General features: G+C 46.2%; 4 protein-coding genes and 3 non-coding genes across 7 annotated transcripts; 2 read left to right on the plus strand and 5 right to left on the minus strand.

The window, feature by feature from the left end:
* The first annotated feature begins 2679 nt into the window (after positions 1–2679).
* On the plus strand, positions 2680–2751 carry trnae-cuc. Its single transcript has one exon. It is a non-coding gene; the product is annotated as a tRNA-Glu (tRNA).
* Positions 2752–3357: 606 nt separating this feature from the next.
* On the minus strand, positions 3358–3429 carry trnag-ucc. Its single transcript has one exon. It is a non-coding gene; the product is annotated as a tRNA-Gly (tRNA).
* Positions 3430–3674: 245 nt separating this feature from the next.
* On the minus strand, positions 3675–3746 carry trnae-uuc. The gene has a single exon. It is a non-coding gene; the product is annotated as a tRNA-Glu (tRNA).
* Positions 3747–6246: 2500 nt separating this feature from the next.
* Positions 6247–7517, minus strand: LOC101734628 (histone H1B). The gene is made up of 2 exons (XM_004917003.4): positions 7178–7517; positions 6247–6659 (listed from the first exon to the last, which is right to left on the minus strand). Exons 1-2 carry the CDS (start codon positions 7496–7498, stop codon positions 6294–6296), a joined length of 687 nt encoding a protein of 228 aa, XP_004917060.3. The 5' UTR covers positions 7499–7517; the 3' UTR covers positions 6247–6293.
* Positions 7518–12168: 4651 nt separating this feature from the next.
* LOC108646286 (histone H3) lies at positions 12169–12670 on the plus strand. The gene has a single exon (XM_018092771.2). The coding sequence runs from the start codon at positions 12210–12212 to the stop codon at positions 12618–12620; it is 411 nt and encodes a 136-aa protein (XP_017948260.1). The 5' UTR covers positions 12169–12209; the 3' UTR covers positions 12621–12670.
* A 683-nt stretch (positions 12671–13353) lies between these two features.
* LOC100495988 (histone H2A type 1) lies at positions 13354–14062 on the minus strand. The gene has a single exon (XM_002942297.2). It carries the CDS (start codon positions 13797–13799, stop codon positions 13407–13409), a length of 393 nt encoding a protein of 130 aa, XP_002942343.1. The 5' UTR covers positions 13800–14062; the 3' UTR covers positions 13354–13406.
* Positions 14063–17012: 2950 nt separating this feature from the next.
* Positions 17013–17887, minus strand: LOC101734776 (histone H1B). The gene has a single exon (XM_004917005.4). The coding sequence runs from the start codon at positions 17849–17851 to the stop codon at positions 17060–17062; it is 792 nt and encodes a 263-aa protein (XP_004917062.2). The 5' UTR covers positions 17852–17887; the 3' UTR covers positions 17013–17059.
* Between the last annotated feature and the right edge of the window lie 1066 nt (positions 17888–18953).

An 18953-nucleotide genomic window follows, 5' to 3' on the forward strand; every position in this document is an offset into this window, starting at 1 on the left:
ATTCCCTGCTTCCCAGCCATCACCAGGTTCACCCAGTGGGCAGTGTAGGTGACATACCTGCCCTGACCATGCTTGGAGGACCATGTGTCAGTAGTCATATGGACCTTTGCCCCAACACTAAATGACAGAGATGCGGTGACTTGGCTCTGCACATGCTGGTGCAGGTGTGGTATTCCCTTCTGTGAAAAAAAATTGCGGCTGGGTACCTTCCACTGCGGTTTCCCAATTGCTACAAATTGGTGGAAAGCCTCAGAGTCCACCAGCTGGTATGGTAAAAGCTGGCGGGCTAAAAGTGCAGACAATCCAGCTGTCAGACGCCGGGCAAGGGGATGACTCGGAGGCATTAGTTTCTTACGCTCAAACATGGCCCTCACAGAAACTTGGCTGGGGGCAGATGAGCAGGAACTGGTGGTCAAGGTGGAAGGCGGAGTGGAGGGTGGTTGAGACGGGTCAAGGACAGAAGAGTTAGAGCAGTAAGATGCTGGAGCAGAAGGAGGGTGGCTTAGCGTTTGGCTGCTGCCTTTGAGGTGTTGCTCCCATAGTGCTTTGTGTTTGGCGTTCATGTGCCTTCGCATAGCAGTTGTACCTAAGTGGGTGTTGGGCTTCCCAAGACTCAGTTTCTTACTGCACTCATTGCAAATTACAGCGCTTTTGTCAGAGGCACACACATTAAAAAAATGCCATACTGCTGAGCCTTTTGATGTGGGCTTTCTAGCAGTAACAGTAGAAGTTGGCGGGTGCATTGGCTGGCTAACCACAGGTGCCGATTCATGTTGTTGCCCTACTGTTCCCTGGGAGCTGTCCCTGCTTCTTCTAAGTCTTATTCTCCTCCTGCCTCTCTGACTCTCCGTCTCTCCATCTGAACTATCCTCCTCTTGCTCTCTTCTTGTGGGCACCCACAAAATATCAATCTCCTCATCATCATTCTCCTCAGATGCATCAATTTCTTCTGACAGCTCACAGAAGACAGCAGCAGCGGGGATCTCATCACATCTTATGTCCATCTCTGTTGTGTTGCCTGCCTGAATTATGATATCTGGTGTAACGTCCTCATCTCCTTCATCTTCTTCTGGCAATAATGGTTGCGCATCACTCAGTTCCACAAACTCATGAGTAAATAACTCCTCTGACTCCAGTGAAGAAGGGGCAGCGGTGGTGGAGGAAGTGGTACGTGGGGTGCCCATAGCAGAGGAGGATGAGGATGTTGTGGCAAAGTTAGAAACAGTAGAGGATGGGGTGTGCTGTGTAAGCCAGTCAACTACCTCTTCAGCATTTTGGGAGTTCAGGGTAAGTGCCTTCGGAAAACTGGGCAATTTCCTAGGGCCATAGGATATCATAGCAGCACGGCCCCTAGTGCCTCTGCGTGGCGGCTTGCCTTTGCCTGGCATTTTTTTTATTTTTACAAAACAACAACAACTTGGGTGATGTTTCTGGACACGGAATTATTATTGTTATTTAGACAAATTGTGAAAAAGATCACACAGCTAGGTGGCACTTGGTTGCAGACACCGGGCAACAAGTCCTGCAAGGGCAACATATACAGTAGTGGATACGGAATATATTATTGCTGGTGGAAAACCGTCACTCAGGTGATGTTTCTGGACACGGAATTATTATTGTTATTTAGACAAATTGTGAAAAAGCTCACACAGCTAGGTGGCACTTGGTTGCAGACACCGGGCAACAAGGCCTGCAAGGGCAACGTATACAGTAGTGGATACGGAATATATTATTGCTGGTGGAAAACCGTCACTCAGGTGATGTTTCTGGACATGGAATTATTATTGTTATTTAGACAAACTGTTATTTAGACAAAAAATACAGAGCAGTAGAAAGTAGATTACTAGCCAGAAAACCTACTTAAACTCTCCCTCAAATCAATACACAGCTCTCTCCCCACACAAATACAGAGCAGTAGAAAGTAGATTACTAGCCAGAAATCCTACTTAAACTCTGCCTCAAATCAATGCACAGCTCATATCCCCACACAAATACAGAGCAGTAGTAGATTACTAGCCAGAAAACCTACTTAAACTCTCCCTCAAATCAATACACAGCTCCTCTCCCCATACAAATACAGAGCATTAGTAGATTACTAGCCAGAAAACCTACTTAAACTCTCCGTCAAATCAATACACACCTCCTCTCCCCACACAAATACAGAGCAGTAGAAAGTAGATTACTATCCAGAAATCCTACTTAAACTCTGCCTCAAATCAATGCACAGCTCCTATCCCCCCACAAATACAGAGCAGTAGTAGATTACTAGCCAGAAAACCTACTTAAACTCTCCCTCAAATCAATACACAGCTCTCTCCCCACACAAATACAGAGCAGTAGAAAGTAGATTACTAGCCAGAAAACCTACTTAAACTCTCCCTCAAATCAATACACAGCTCTCTCCCTACACTATCTCTTCAAGCACACACAGGCAGAATGTAAAACGGCTGCTGGGCTTCGGTTTATATATGGAAGGGAGTGGTCCAAGGGGGGGGTGGCCCAGGAGGGAGAGCTGCCTGATTGGCTGCCATGTATCTGCTGGTCTGGGGTGAGAGGTCAAAATTTGGCGCCAGCTAAGGTGAACCCAAATGGCGAACATCGCCAAAAGTTCGCGAATTTGCGGACTTGCGAACACCCGATGTTCGCGCGAATTAGTTCGCCGGCGAACAGTTCGCTACATCCCTAGTGGTCTAGTGGTTAGGATTCAGCGCTCTCACCGCCGCAGCCCGGGTTCGATTCCCGGTCAGGGAACGTTCTCTTTCCTCGGCACCAGGGTGGACACCAGACTCCCGCCGCTTGCAGCCTCATTAGCACAGTAGGTAGCGTGTCAGTCTCATAATCTCAATGTCATGAGTTTGATCCTCACACGGGGCAAACTTTTGGAAGGCTTCGGCTTCTGTTGGGTTTCTCAAGAGAACTGTCACCCCCTCCCGTCGACGCACATTTCTGGCCTTCGATAGCTCAGCTGGTAGAGCGGAGGACTGTAGGTGTGATGCAGCAATTGGTAAGTCGCTGGTTCAATTCCGGCTCGAAGGATGCTTTCTTAGAGCTCGCGCTGCCCGTTCCGGTGCTGCTTTCTTACTTTTTGTTTTGTTTTCATTCAAGCCAATCCTGTGTACAACTTAGAAAAATGAAGAATTTTAGCATGATGCACACAGTGAGAAGACTGCACAGGCTGTAATACAGACACGTTCCCACTGCAAATCTCCTCTCTGAAGGTTGCAAAGGACAGATTGGAAGCGCTTTTGCCCTGTACCCTGCATGGGCAGGCATGGCTATAAAGTGGTGACATCCGCGGGTCACTATGGCGGCAACCTTTTTAAAAAGCGCTCGTCCGTGCCGCAACAGAGGACGCTGTGCGTTGGCCGGGAATCGAACCCAGGTCAACTGCTTGGAAGGCAGCTATGCTCACCACTATGCCACCAACGCCAACGGTGTTCTGCCGGGTGCAGGTTCTGTGACAGCGGATGTCTCAAACGGAAGACGCTCTGAAATGCAAAAAGGGCGCTCAGGTCGCAGCTCTGATCTGGGCTCTTTCACGTTCATTCTCCATACCCACCTGTGGCCGTTAATCGCAACAAAGGCCAAAGTTGCACACCTGAGCATAGCAGAAATCTTTAGGCACTGGACCAATCAATGGGCTCGCCAAGCAGTTGGAATAGCAAAAGCGGCGTTTCCCATACCGGGAGTCGAACCCAGGCCGCCTGGGTGAAAACCAGGAATCCTTACCACTAGACCATATGGGACCCTGGGAGCCCGGTGCACCATGGTGTGCATTTACTCACTCGGGAAACGCTCTTCTGCCCGCATGGCGGGAATTCTCAAGGAAACAGCTTTGCCTCTAGTTTGGAGGATGACCCAAATAGGAATTGCCTTGGCCTTTGCTTGAGAACCACTTTAACCCTTGGCAATTTGACACCGTCCATAAAGGATTTGCAGTTTCCAGCCATCGGGGGTCTGTGTCGTAGCTCATTTTAAAATTGTACTTGGAATTACTATCCGCTTGCTAAGAACCAACGTGTGTGCCTGGTGGAAACTGAAGGGGCCTCACTTTGGCCAAAAGCTGTATAAGGTCTAAAAATGCTTCAGTATTTCTCTGAATTCAGGCACAGTATTAGGCAATTGATCTGGCAAGTTTTTGAACAAGTAACAGCTCCACTTGCCAAGAAGCAATGTGTGCTGATAAGGGTTTAAATTAGGATGCCAATTTTAAATTCTTCCTGTGATTGTGTAACATATCACTAATGGCTAGTGATTAGTAATCCGTCTTGTTTCGCTTTGCCTGAAAATTCAGGAATCTTAAAAAATTTGCCTGGAATCCTCCCTGGCGCATAATTTTGCCCATCACTACTAATGGCTATTTGTTTCTTACAGATAAAGAAAAGCAAGTTAGAAAAATGTCAGGCTGTTTGTGAGGTAGGAAAACCACCAAGTCATTTTGTAGCATTTTTGATGGTAATTATGGGTATTGCTCTATGATTTCTTTCTACAATCTTTTGATCTTGATTTGGCTCATTATGAAGAAATGTTATTTCTGTATATGGGCACTAGAGGGCATTATGTGCTCAGGTATAAAAAGCTGGAGGTAAATTAATCGCATCTGGGGAAGGTGCCGCGGTTCCTTTGTTCTCTGAACGGAATGAACTCGCTGCTTCTCTCACAGAGGCGCCAAAATGTTCCCGCTAATTTATATGGCTACAGAAAGGCACAGTGTATAGGTTTTACTCTCCGCACTCAGCGTTAGATATTCTACTAGCGAATATTATTCCTGCCATTGAGTTACTCCAGGATCCCTGATGTAAAATTCACGTGTCCGGTTTTTCTCTTTACAAATAATCCATTTCGAAAGAAATAAATGTTGATTTTCTCAAACATCACAGGATTCAATTCACCACAAAATCCTCTCCCTTCTCAGACCCCTAATCTCCGGTGCAAAATACTTAAATCACTCTTTAATTATATCTGTAACTACACAATCCTTAAGGGGCAGATTACTAATGCAGCCATTAATTCCTCTGGCCACTTCAGTCCTTAGTTTCGCCCCCATCTCACTATCAGATTACTTTGGGGCTGTAAAGTTTATATGAATTGACTCGCATCATCGATTCTAGTTTTCAGAAGGAACAAACTAACGCGTTTCCCCAATTCAGCTTTTGGCTACTGTGTGCCACTGCTCTTGTATGAGTAGTAGTCTTAGATAAATTACTTGGGGAGAAGCATAAACAGCCTTTGGTGAATAAGTGGGGGCCCTTAAAAGGGCCTTTGGGAAATGATGCTGTGAGGGAATAAGAGGGTTTAACCCCCGAATCCGTAGAGAGTGCGGCCCTGGCGCTTGAGAGCATACACCACATCCATAGCGGTAACAGTCTTCCTCTTGGCGTGCTCGGTGTAGGTGACAGCGTCCCGGATAACGTTCTCCAGGAAAACTTTCAGCACCCCCCGAGTCTCCTCATAAATGAGGCCGGAGATGCGCTTGACTCCCCCTCTGCGTGCCAGGCGGCGGATGGCGGGCTTGGTGATCCCCTGGATGTTATCCCGCAGCACCTTCCTGTGGCGCTTGGCGCCTCCTTTCCCCAGGCCCTTACCGCCCTTGCCTCTGCCAGACATGTCTCTCTCTTTTCAGAAAACTAGAAAATATAACGCTCTGCGTCGCTCATCTTCTCTCTTATAGAGACTGAGCAGACCTGACAGGGAACTGCAATATCAGCCCCGCCCCTTTCTTTTGCTTCCAAGGGGAAACAATCGGCGCCCCGTGATTGGCTAAAAGTGGACCCGCCCTACTCATTAGCAGTAAGAAGTGAGAGCATCAACCTTCTGTTTCCCTGAGCCACCAAAAGTATCGCGGCAATCCGTATATAGATCAGTAACAGGGTTTAGATTATTGTTTTGTTCTCTGTATTCTGTCCTGAAATGAATTAGTGCAGTTCCCTTTGCAAAAGAATATTTTACAGATCAGCCTGTTGCTTATAGGCTACATACATGCTCTTTAATAATAGGCGCAACACAAGGCAGGTTGGTTTGGCCAGGTTTAATTGACGGAGAGCAGTCCGGCAGCACTAAAGGGAGGGGAACACAAAACTATTTGTGTATTTGGGAAACTTTGCAGTTACTTACTGGCCAGGGATATTAGTTGGCGATAACTGAACGAATGTTGGGCCGGTGCGAGGTTAATAGTTTTTATTGCTTATTAAAAGCCATGGTAGAAGCAGGAGACCCCACTATATTACAAGCCCTTTCAGGGGGATGTGGTGGCTCTTAAAAGAGCCTTTGGGGCAGTTGGCCAGTGAGCCAGCTTATTTCTTCTTAGGGGCGGCTTTCTTTGCTTTAGCCACTTTGGGTTTGGCTGCTTTGGCCTTTGCGGGGCTTTTGGCAGCTTTGGGCTTCACGCTCTTTTTTGCGGGGCTCTTGGCCACTTTCTTGGCTTTGGCAGCTTTAGGCTTTATGGGGCTCTTCGCTGCCTTTGCTGCTTTCTTCGCCACCTTCTTTGGGCTCTTGGCGGCCTTTGCTGCTTTCTTCGCCACCTTCTTTGGGCTCTTGGCGGCTGCGGACACCTTCTTGGGCTTCTTCGGGGACTTGGCTGCCTTCTTTGCTGCCGGTTTCTTGGCTTTGGCTGCTGCCGGTGCCGCCTTCTCCTTACTCTGCAGCTGCTTCTTGTTGAGCTTGAAAGGAGACATATTGGATAAATGGGAAAAATGGCTAATTTTGTAGGCAATTATGAATAATATCCGGTGCTGGTTTCCCTTTGGGCTAAAAATTAATCCTCTCTGTAAAAATGGCCCCTTTATTGGAGCTCCCTATAGATCATATCACTTCTCTGTCCAGTGTGAAATGGAGAGTGGGCGTGTCCTAACGGTCTCTGCCAGAAGCACAGTAGGAGGGGGAGAGCCAATCACAGCCCTGCAGTCACAAAAGCACACACAGGCTGCAGTTCCCTATCAGGTCAGCCTAGCTGCTGATTGGTTCCTATCCTACAGTGCAGTGTATGGAGGGCCGCCGGCTCCCCAGCTCATCCAGAGAATTCAGCCAGCAGGAAGTGGAACAGATGGGCGGGGCTAGTGGGGTTTGGGGGGAATTTCTCAATAAATCAGTCAGAAACACAACTTTTTAAGCACAATCCTTCTATATCTAGAGGAGTATAATTCCCTGGTACATTCATCATTTTTATAGGATATGTCTCCTTGAAGGACCCGGAGGCTCCGCTCCCTTTCACTTGGACAAGGGTCTCCTTACTGACCAAGCCCTTGAGAGCCAGCTTGAGGCGGCTGTTATTCTTCTCCACATCGTAACCTCCTGCAGCCAGAGCCTTCTTCAGAGCTGCCAGGGACACCCCGCTGCGCTCCTTGGAAGCGGATACGGCTTTGACTATCAGTTCGGACACACTGGGCCCAGATGGCTTCTTGGATTTAGTGGCCCCCGCTGCTTTCTTGCTCTGTTTCTTCTTCTTGGCTGCGGGTTCAGCCGGGGGAGGAGCAGGCGCCGTCTCAGCTGCTTCAGCCATTACAAATCTTCTACCGTTCTTTTCAGAAAATAGAAATATACCAGCCGCGCTTTTCTGTTCTCCTTTTATAGAATCTACTCTGTCTGCTGATTGGCTCAGTTGCATTGCGATACCGCTTTCTAACTGGACAGAATTTAGCCACGCCCATCCTTTAGTTTCCGTGTTCAGCATTAGGGAGCTTTTATTCTGTGTTTCCTGCTTCTCAAAAAGCAAAGTTATTAATAATATCTACTTCCATAAATATCCCGGGGATTATACAGTCACTTGCAGGGTAAATGTCCCTGTCTCTGACAGCGATTTTCTGCATGTTGGTTACACGGATTGTCCCCAAACAGCCCCTGATATCTCAGGCGCACTCCTGTCAGTCTGGGTGAGGTTTTTATAAACCTTCAATTTTCCTTGTTCATTGGGATCTATTTCCTCCATCTCTTATCCCTGAGAGAGAGAGGGGTATGGGGAGGGATATCAGGGGGACAGTGAGGGGTTTGGAGGCTACAGAAGAAATCCGTGGGGGTTGCACTGGCAGAGAAGTAGCACAGTCCCGAACCTGCTGTAGTACAGTCATTGCAGCATTCACACAAGTCCCACTGCCTGCATTGTATTGTGTCATTAGTTACACTATCAGCACTAATAAAAGATATCTATGTATATATCACACGACTGGACACATTATTGCCCCACAGAGCTGACTTTATACCGGCAATTTTAAGTATCAAATGAAAGTATATTATATTATTGGAACAGTTGTTACCAAGTGAGACTGGGAACACTCCAGCAAGATACAAATGTGCCCCCACTCCAGTCTGATTTCATATGTTGGGTGAAGTTATTTCTATGGAGTAAAACAATGCTCTCCAAGCTTATTGAGTTGTGGTCCAAGAACAATACCCACAATCCCACAATCAGGTGGGAGGGGAGGAGTGAAGGTCTCAGAATATATAAAATAATATTGTGGTACTTGGACTTCTGTTGATATTTTCCATAGTTGGGGGACTAAAAATCTATGCTGGGAGGCTGAATTCAGCCAGTTGTACAACAGTAGAAGAAATGGCTTCCATAGAATTCTACTTTTCATTATGCCACAAACCAACAAATGCAGCAGCAGCAGGATCTTGACAAACAGGCTCAGTAGCCGATGGGATTTAATGCTGCTAAATGTAAGGTCCTGTACCTGAGATGTAAAAATATACAGCCCCGTATACCCTTAATGGAACTGCACTAGACAAATCCATAATGGAGAAGGACCTTGGAGTCCTTGTAGATAATAAACTTGGCTGTAGCAAGCAATGCCAGGCAGCAGCTGCAAGGGCAAACAAGGTTTTGAGCTGTATTAAAAGGGGTATAGATTCACGGGAGGAGGGGGTTATTCTTCCCCTTTACAGAGCGCTGGTAAGGCCCCATCTAGAATATGCTGTTCAGTTTTGGTCTCCAGTGCTCAAACGGGACATTATTGAGTTAGAGAGGGTCCAGAGAAGGGCAACTAAGCTGGTAAAGGGTATGGAAAGTCTCAGTTATGAAGAAAGACTGGCCAAGTTGGGTCTGTTTACACTGGAGAAGAGGCGCTTAAGAGGTGACATGATAACTATGTATAAATATATAAAGGCATCATATAATAACCTTTCTAATGCTTTATTTACCAGTAGGTCCTTCCAACGGACACGAGGGCACCCACTCCGTTTAGAAGAAGGGAGGTTCCATTTAAATATTCGGAAAGGGTTTGTTACAGTGAGAGCTGTGAGGTTCTGGAATTCCCTCCCCGAATCAGTCGTACTGGCTGATACATTATATAACTTTAAGAAGGGGCTGGATGGATTCTTAGCAAGTGAGGGAATACAGGGGTAGGGGAGATAGCTCTCAGTACAAGTGAGGGAATACAGGGGTAGGGGAGATAGCTCTCAGTACAAGTGAGGGAATACAGGGGTATGGGAGATAGCTCTCAGTACAAGTGAGGGAATACAGGGGTATGGGAGATAGCTCTCAGTACAAGTGAGGGAATACAGGGGTAGGGAGATAGCTCTCAGTACAAGTGAGGGAATACAGGGGTAGGGGAGATAGCTCTCAGTACAAGTGAGGGAATACAGGGGTAGGGGGGATAGCTCTCAGTACAAGTGAGGGAATACAGGGGTAGGGGGGATAGCTCTCAGTACAAGTGAGGGAATACAGGGGTAGGGGAGATAGCTCTCAGTACAAGTGAGGGAATACAGGGGTAGGGGGGATAGCTCTCAGTACAAGTGAGGGAATACAGGGGTAGGGGAGATAGCTCTTAGTACAAGTTGATCCACGGACTGGTCCGATTGCCATCTTGGAGTCAGGAAGGAATTTTTTCCCCTCTGTGGCAAATTAGAGAGGCTTCAGATGGGGTTTTTTGCCTTCCTCTGGATCAACTAGCAGTTAGGCAGGTTATATATAGGCATTATGGTTGAACTTGATGGACGTATGTCTTTTTTCAACCCAACTTACTATGTTACTATGTTACTATGTTACTTTGAACCACAGAGTTGTTACCAGCAGGCTCCTTTTTATGTGGCTTGATCATTCTGTCAGGAGCAGCCACAGGTGGGTGGCTGGCAGTTAGGAGCTTATATGCCATGTAATATGGGTACAGGGGGTACTGCGCTTGTTGGTAGGCAGGAAACAAGTTATGTTGCTGAAACATGATTTATTAAGTGAGCAATGAGAATGAGCGATAAGAAATAGGGACGTCCTTACAATGGGCCAGTGGTCAGAGGCAGGCAGAAGACAAAACAAATCCGGAAAGCAGGCAGGGGGTCTGGGCTGGCAGCAAACAAGGAGGGTCTGGAATAACAGGCAGTGGTCAGGGGCAGGCTGAAGGCAGGGAAAGTCCAATAATCAGGCCGAGGTCAATACCAGGAGATCCAACAGAGGTCAGGGACAGGAGTTGTAGAACAGGGTAAGGTGAACGGAATCGGGCAGGAGTCGGGCAGGCAAGGACACTGCATCACAAAAGGGCTCAATGATCAAGCAACCAGGGGTTGCTTGTGACAGGCTTATAAAGCCCGTTAATTGTCTGATTGCAACCACCTGTTAACAGAATGTTTGGAGCTGGATGCCCAAGGTCTCCAGTGGCTCAGTGAGGTAATGCAGAACCTGCCTAACTTACAGTCCAGAGTTCCAGTACAGGTAGGTCCTGACATGACCATTTCCCTGCAAACTGGCGGCTGCATCACTCTGGGGCCAACACAGACTTGAATAAATCCCACTGCAAAATCCATATTGTGTTGCCAAAAGCTCATTAACTGTACTTTTCTATAATTACCGCCTGCCCCAAGTAGGGGTTAATTTTCGCATCTAAGTGTTTGTGAATCATTCGTGTTATTTCGGCGTGCAAATTAACCCACGCGGTAATACTGTAGGGAATCGTGCACTAATTGTTGCGTCTATTTTAACGCAAAAAAGCATGCGATAATAATTAACGCACTTTAGTGAATCAACAATCTTGTCTTCTAAGGAGCCCAGGAAAATGATATTTCCTTATGTTAATGAGGAGGCACAAGAGGGACAGTCAGCTTCCTCTGATGGATGCAGGATGAATCCAGAGAATCTATCTGGATGGCACCAAAGTCTTCAGGGGAGATGGAGATCTGTTCATCAGATTTGCAGGAAGGAGTAAAGGTCTTAAAGGGCTCCTATCGCCCTTATTTTATAATATATATAATATATAATTGAGCCTGCACTCCATATAGGGGGAAAAAGAATTTTCAACCGCCCCTGCCAGCGCTGGGCTACCCACACCGGGAGGCAGCCATGTTGGGGCACACACAAGCTCATAATGAGAGAGCGATGCCACCTTTCCAGATCACAGCTCACTCTGCTAGAGAGTTATTTACCTCAGGGGCTAAAGTTGCAGGAGAATCTATGGATCCCATACAACTACACAATGCTATACAAACGCTAATGTCAGTACTAACAGAATAAGTATTAATTGGCAAGGTTAATTGCACTGCCCAATACTGATAGTGTCAGTCTTTCATACAACATCTTGGCATAATATAAATAGGAAACCTACAGAAAGAAAGTTTTATGGGGGTCACACAGTTTTGGAAACAAAACCCTAAAGATACCCTTAGCTACTGTTTGTGTTGGTCTTTCTTTTTTGGTGGTCACACAATTTTGTTTTTAATGACAACAATTAAAACAAAAATACCCAGACAGTAAATTTATCATTTGTTAAATGAGAAAATAAGAAACACAGTGCCTGATAAACAAAAGGCTTAATAGAAAATCTGAACACCTCTTTCCAAAACCTCTTTCCCGCCACATTCTCTCCCTCCCTACCCACATAAAACACAGTCATTGTACAAGAAGCGGTTTGATTCCCGTTTAGAGCTCTTTGCTGCCCCCATGCGGTTGATATAATTGACCTCGCAGCAGACGTTTCCGGGATTCAGAGTCAGTCAGCGCATCCGAAGGGAATGAGAAACATCTGCTAAATATATTTTATTGTAATATGGTTTGAAAAAAGCAAAGTAAGTAATTTATAAACATAATCGTCATTATTATTTAAGTAATAATATCGGACAGACTTTTGGCGGGCATTTAAAAAAAAATAGACTTGGTCTGAGCAGCCAATAGAAATGTAGACGTATTTGGTGTGTTTGCGTCGAGCCAATCACAGGGAGGCGCTGCCTATAAATAGGATGTTTGGCAGCCCCCAGACACCATAACGTTTTAGTGCTTCTACGTTGTTGCAATGGCCCGTACTAAACAGACCGCCCGCAAATCCACAGGCGGGAAGGCTCCCCGCAAGCAGTTGGCCACCAAGGCAGCCAGGAAGAGCGCCCCGGCCACTGGCGGAGTCAAGAAACCCCATCGTTACCGCCCAGGGACTGTGGCTCTCCGGGAAATCCGCCGCTACCAGAAATCCACTGAGTTGCTGATCCGCAAACTGCCTTTCCAGCGTCTGGTCCGGGAGATCGCCCAGGACTTCAAGACCGATCTGAGGTTCCAGAGCTCAGCCGTTATGGCTCTGCAGGAGGCCAGCGAGGCTTATCTGGTGGGGCTCTTTGAGGACACCAACCTGTGCGCCATCCACGCCAAGAGGGTCACCATCATGCCCAAGGATATCCAGCTGGCCCGCAGGATCCGAGGGGAGAGGGCTTAGATCCGAGGGGGTTTTATTCACTGGGCACAAAGGCTCTTTTCAGAGCCACCGACACTTTCTGGGAATGAGCTGAACTATAAGATACATTTAGGGTATCGGTGCTACTGGCCCTTGTGCTACTCAGATTTAGTAACTCAATGATTAGTACTTCTAATGAGCAGGATTTCTTGAAAGAAGGGCCACTGCTTTCCCGTGTTCCAGGCAGATTGGAATACAGAAACCCAATATATAGGGACGGGTTCCTGGCATTTTATTATGTTGAGATTTTATTTAATGGACTCTCACTGGGAATGAGCCCTTCATACTTTTCGGCTTTTGTTACAAAAAGATACATTAATAGACAAACCAGCAGAATTCTATATACTTGTATTTTATTGGGCTTGTTACATAGCACCTGCGTTTATAGTAGACAGAAGTCTGTTGCTATGTAACGATACCGGTTACTATGTTCCTGTAAGTTGTAAAGATTGACTATTTCCCTTTTGTTGCTCACTTTTAATCTGATGGTTAGTTTGTATAGTTTTCGGTCTAAAGTGTGTTTGATCAGAGACAAAAAATGCATTTGAACTCATGGTATGGACTATATATGTTACATGTACTTTATTACTTATCAGTTGCTCTTTTAGAGGGGGTGAAGGTATCTGTGTAGTATAACATTAGTATTAAACATACTTTATGTATTTATATTGTATCACTAAGTAGCAGGTTATACAGCGCTGTTTAGACAGAGTGGGGGGCTCTGAAAAGAGCCTTTGGGTTGGGGTCAGGGCACTCTCATTCCTGGGCTCACTTGCTCTTGGCCGCTTTGGTGCTCTCGGTTTTCTTAGGGAGCAGCACGGACTGGATGTTGGGCAGGACACCGCCCTGAGCGATAGTCACCCCTCCGAGCAGTTTGTTCAGCTCCTCATCGTTGCGCACAGCGAGCTGCAGGTGCCTGGGGATGATACGGGTCTTCTTGTTATCCCGGGCAGCGTTCCCGGCCAACTCCAGGATCTCAGCGGTCAGATACTCCAGCACTGCGGCAAGATAGACTGGAGCTCCGGCTCCCACCCGCTCAGCATAATTGCCTTTCCTCAGCAGCCGGTGAACACGGCCGACTGGGAACTGCAGCCCAGCCCGAGATGAGCGAGTCTTGGCCTTTGCCCGGGTCTTCCCGCCTTGTTTGCCTCTTCCTGACATGATTCAAAAGCTTCCGCTCAGCAAAACAACTCGATACTAAACGATACTTTGTAGCGGGCAGCTTGGTTCATATAGGCGGCTGTGTGAGTCCTTCTCTTCTCTGATTGGTTAAGTTCAATTGCAGCCAATGAAACACAAGCTTTAGGAGTCACCAATCGTATGAATGTAACGGGAGGGATGAGGCGGTTACACGTCATGCAGTAGAACCAGCCAATAGAAATCAGTGTCACTCTCCAGCCATAATCCCTAATTGTATCTATATGGGCTTTGATTGTGTCATTCGGCTGAAAAAGAAAACCATAAAGCTATTATGAGCATTACTGTAATTTGTTCCCAATCACTGGAATGAATCTCCTAACTCGTATATCATATTCACATACGTTGGGATCACTTCCAAATACTTAGCGCACAATCCCCTCTCACAGATAAATAGCGCAGCTAGAAGTTTAGACTCGTTTTAATGAAGCTGAGGCAGCAAATGGCCACATGTGGGGGAGGGGCTCTGCCTGCAGCTGCAACATTGCTTTGTTCTCTGAACTCGCTCGGAGGCGCCAAACTGGTCCCGCCATTATATTCATTTATATGGCTACAGAAAGGCACAGTGTATAGATGTTACTCACAGCAGACAGCCATGAGATCCGCTAGTAGAATCCCAAATACAGACAACATTACACTCGGCTGATTCATTACAATAGTTGTATCAAAGTAGCTATAAAGCCTTTTTGTCCCATTTATTTCAAAGTATATTCTTTGTAACGGTTATGGGTCACATTGTAACATTGCCCTCCGACTCCTTCCCCTCTGTGCTCTCTCCCCTGCTGCTAAATTACACCTTAACAGCACAAAATATTTATCAGTAATTTCTATAACAACACAATCCCCAAAGAGCAGGGATATACCACCATTTTTTTCAGTACCTCAGTTGCTCTACTATGATTGGCTGAACGATTTTTGAAATTCAAATTTAAAAAGCCCGCCAAAATTGGGTCCGTTTTATATGGTTTCACCCTAGAACAGTCACTGACAGCCTGTACAGTATTTGTACCGATCAGGTTACTCTGTACTATTCTATTTCCAAAAGTTTTAGAAACTCACAAAGCAGCCATTGTGTCACATTGTTCCCGCAATTATAAACGTCACCGAGTTGAACCCGCAACCAAATTCTCTCCTTCCCCTCCTGTCACCGAGACCCCCAACCTCCTTCCCCTCCTGTCACCGAGACCCCAAACCTCCTTCCCCTCCTGTCACCGAGACCCCCAACCTCCTTCCCTGTGTGCTGCCCCCCTGCCAAATGATTCATTATTGCTTAATGATTCTAAGCAATACGGAGGGATGCACTTTCCTTCCCAACACTAACAAATACATTTGTAACCCTATCCTCACCGCTTCTGGCACTTTTGACAGTGTTACACTCCACGTGTGGCGCTTACCTGATGGCACGGGACAAACCTGAATCACTCCGCAGTGGTATTGGGAGAGACTGGGTACCTGGTACTTATTAGCGCAGTGCCTCCACCTAGTGGGATCCGGGAATGCACCTACGGGTGGCCCCACTAGGAACAATAATAATGCACACACAGTACTTGATAAAAGAAATAACTTTTATCTGAAATAAAGGGGAAACTAATACATATAACACTCCTATCAAAGTGGCAATAAGGGCCTTACTAACTAGCTTTGCCAGCGCAAGCTATCTCTCTAACTATGTACAGTCCTTTAGCTCAGTCCAAAGGAAAGTTTATATACTTTAAATCTTCAAGCGCTCCTTTATTAGTTTCACTTTAATGATACTCACTCCAGGGATCTTTTTGGGTGATTCACACAGAATCTTCAGGCGAGTCCAGCACTCACAGCCATGCAGTGCGACTACTAGCCCCTTTAGCTACTCAGATGGGCTCCCCCTGCAGGTGTTTGTTCCTCCAGTCAGGACTCCTCACAGGATCTCTGTCTCTCCAGGTACAGGGTCTGCCTTCCCTGTACCAGCCTGTTCCAAAGGCCAGCTTCTTTTTGTGCAGCTCCTCTCTCTGAGCCCACGTGCAGCTTCTGGAGCTCTGGGACTTTCTGTCTCCTCCCTCTGGCTTCCTCTCCCAGGCTGTTTTGCAACTTCCGGCAGCCCTGAGCTTGCTGTTCACCTTGTTGCTAGGCAGCAGCTCACAGCACAAAGTCTCAGTGCCAGCTCCCCTACAGGGAACAGCAGCAGGAGGGGGGTAAGTGCAGGGACCCAGCACTACCTCCCTACACATTTATAGGGAGCAGATTAATTTAAAGCAGCACATAACGTACAATCTCAGCCTTTTCGTAAAATAGTGGGCTGGGGGGTTTAAAAGGGCCGTTTCATTCAATGACATAACTTAAATGAATTCCTAGTGAGGCATTCCAGCCTTGTATATTTGGGGTAAACACGCCTTATCGATCCTATATTTCAGTATTAACGCGAACTAACGCATTGGCATTTTCATACACAACACCATAAAAATCATGTTTACAGATCTGCAAACACAGGTCACTCACATTAATACAGATTTGCTTGTTCAGATTTGCAGATTGCAAATCATTGTTTGAACCAGTGACCACAGGGCAGGGCAGTGTGCATGGGATTAGAGTAATTGGGGTCTAGGTATCTATATATACATGCAGCAATGGTCAGGCAGTAGGGTTAAAATCTGTTTCATATTAAACACAGCTATGTTTAATTTTTACCCTTTGTAAAAAAAGAAAAAAAAATCTAAATCAATGTTTTCACTTTATAAGAAGTAACTAAGGCTTACATATAAATAATGTACCTCAATGCTGTTATTAACATAGCTAGCGTTTTTCACCATGACAAAGGCCTCCCAACTTAGTACTTTAGGCACAATAACAATAAATAACTCAAGTACACTTCTGTCCCAATGGGCTTTTCTACTGACTAAAAAGCATAAGGAATGTGTTACTTACTGCAGTTGTTTAATATATAAATAGCCCATGTGTTCCATGTCAGGTCTGGACTGCTGAAATGTGTAAAAGTGCCTATTGTGCATCAAAAAGAGCCAATTGACTCCAGTGCATTTTTGGTGCAAGAAAAATGTCTACTGACTCCAATACATTTTAGGCTTATACTCGAGTCAATAAGTTTTTCCAGTTTTCTTAGGTAAAATTAGGTACCTCGGCTTATATTCAGATCGGCTTATACTCGAGTATACACGGTATATTACAAGCCCTTTCAGGGGGATGTGGTGGCTCTTAAAAGAGCCTTTGGGGCAGTTGGCCAGTGAGCCAGCTTATTTCTTCTTAGGGGCGGCTTTCTTTGCTTTAGCCACTTTGGGTTTGGCTGCTTTGGCCTTTGCGGGGCTTTTGGCAGCTTTGGGCTTCACGCTCTTTTTTGCGGGGCTCTTGGCCACTTTCTTGGCTTTGGCAGCTTTAGGCTTTATGGGGCTCTTCGCTGCCTTTGCTGCTTTCTTCGCCACCTTCTTTGGGCTCTTGGCGGCCTTTGCTGCTTTCTTCACCACCTTCTTTGGGCTCTTGGCGGCTGCGGACACCTTCTTGGGCTTCTTCGGGGACTTGGCTGCCTTCTTTGCTGCCGGTTTCTTGGCTTTGGCTGCTGCCGGTGCCGCCTTCTCCTTACTCTGCAGCTGCTTCTTGTTGAGCTTGAAGGACCCGGAGGCTCCGCTCCCTTTCACTTGGACAAGGGTCTCCTTACTGACCAAGCCCTTGAGAGCCAGCTTGAGGCGGCTGTTATTCTTCTCCACATCGTAACCTCCTGCAGCCAGAGCCTTCTTCAGAGCTGCCAGGGACACCCCGCTGCGCTCCTTGGAAGCGGATACGGCTTTGACTATCAGTTCGGACACACTGGGCCCAGATGGCTTCTTGGATTTAGTGGCCCCCGCTGCTTTCTTGCTCTGTTTCTTCTTCTTGGCTGCGGGTTCAGCCGGGGGAGGAGCAGGCGCCGTCTCAGCTGCTTCAGCCATTGCAAATCTTCTATCGTTCTTCTCAGAAAATAGAAATATACCAGCCGCGCTTTTCTGTTCTCTTTTTATAGAATCTACTCTGTCTGCTGATTGGCTCAGGTACATTCTGATACCGCTTTCTAATTGGACACAATTTAGCCACGCCCATACTTCACTTTCCATGTTCAGCATTAGGGAGCTTTCATTCTGTGTTTCCAGCTTCTCAAAAAGCAAAGTTATTAATATTATCTACTTCCATAAATATCCCGGGGATTATACAGTCACTTGCAGGGTAAATGTCCCTGTCTCTGACAGCGATTTTCTGCATGTTGGTTACACGGATTGTCCCCAAACAGCCCCTGATATCTCAGGCGCACTCCTGTCAGTCTGGGTGAGGTTTTTATAAACCTTCAATTTTCCTTGTTCATTGGGATCTATTTCCTCCATCTCTTATCCCTGAGAGAGAGAGGGGTATGGGGAGGGATATCAGGGGGACAGTGAGGGGTTTGGAGGCTACAGAAGAAATCCGTGGGGGTTGCACTGGCAGAGAAGTAGCACAGTCCCGAACCTGCTGTAGTACAGTCATTGCAGCATTCACACAAGTCCCACTGCCTGCATTGTATTGTGTCATTAGTTACACTATCAGCACTAATATGTCATTGTTTGAACATCATACATAGATTTTAAAGTAAACTACATATTAATGTTTGTATGGGTGTCTAATTGTGTAACTAATGGGACACTTAAATGGTTGTTCACTTGAGTAAACTTTTAGTATGATGCAGAGAGTGATATTCTGAGACATTTTGCAAAATCGTTTTTTAGTCATTTCATTTTCAGTTCAGGGTTTCTCCAGTTTGGAGTTTCAGCAGCTATTTGGTTGCTAGCGTCCGAGTTACATTAGCAACCAGGGAGTGGTTTGGATAAGAGACTGATATATGAATAGGAGAGGGCCTAAATAGAAAAGTTACAATAAGTAACAATAACAAACTGTTGCCTCACAGAGCAATAGATTTTTAGCTCCTGGATTCAGTGACCCCCATTCAAACACTGCAAAGAGTAGGAAGAAGGCTGCAAATAATGTAAAACTATAACAATAAATAATGAAGACCAATTGAAAAGTTGCTTAAAACTGGTCATTCTATTAGATATTGAAAGTTAATTTAAAGGTAAACCATTTCATTACCTGTTTTCACAACACACACTGTACATGTGCCCCTCCCATTCT

The sequence above is a fragment of the Xenopus tropicalis genome, chromosome 3, assembly GCF_000004195.4.
Source record: "Xenopus tropicalis strain Nigerian chromosome 3, UCB_Xtro_10.0, whole genome shotgun sequence".
In the NCBI taxonomy this organism is placed as follows: domain Eukaryota; kingdom Metazoa; phylum Chordata; class Amphibia; order Anura; family Pipidae; genus Xenopus; species Xenopus tropicalis.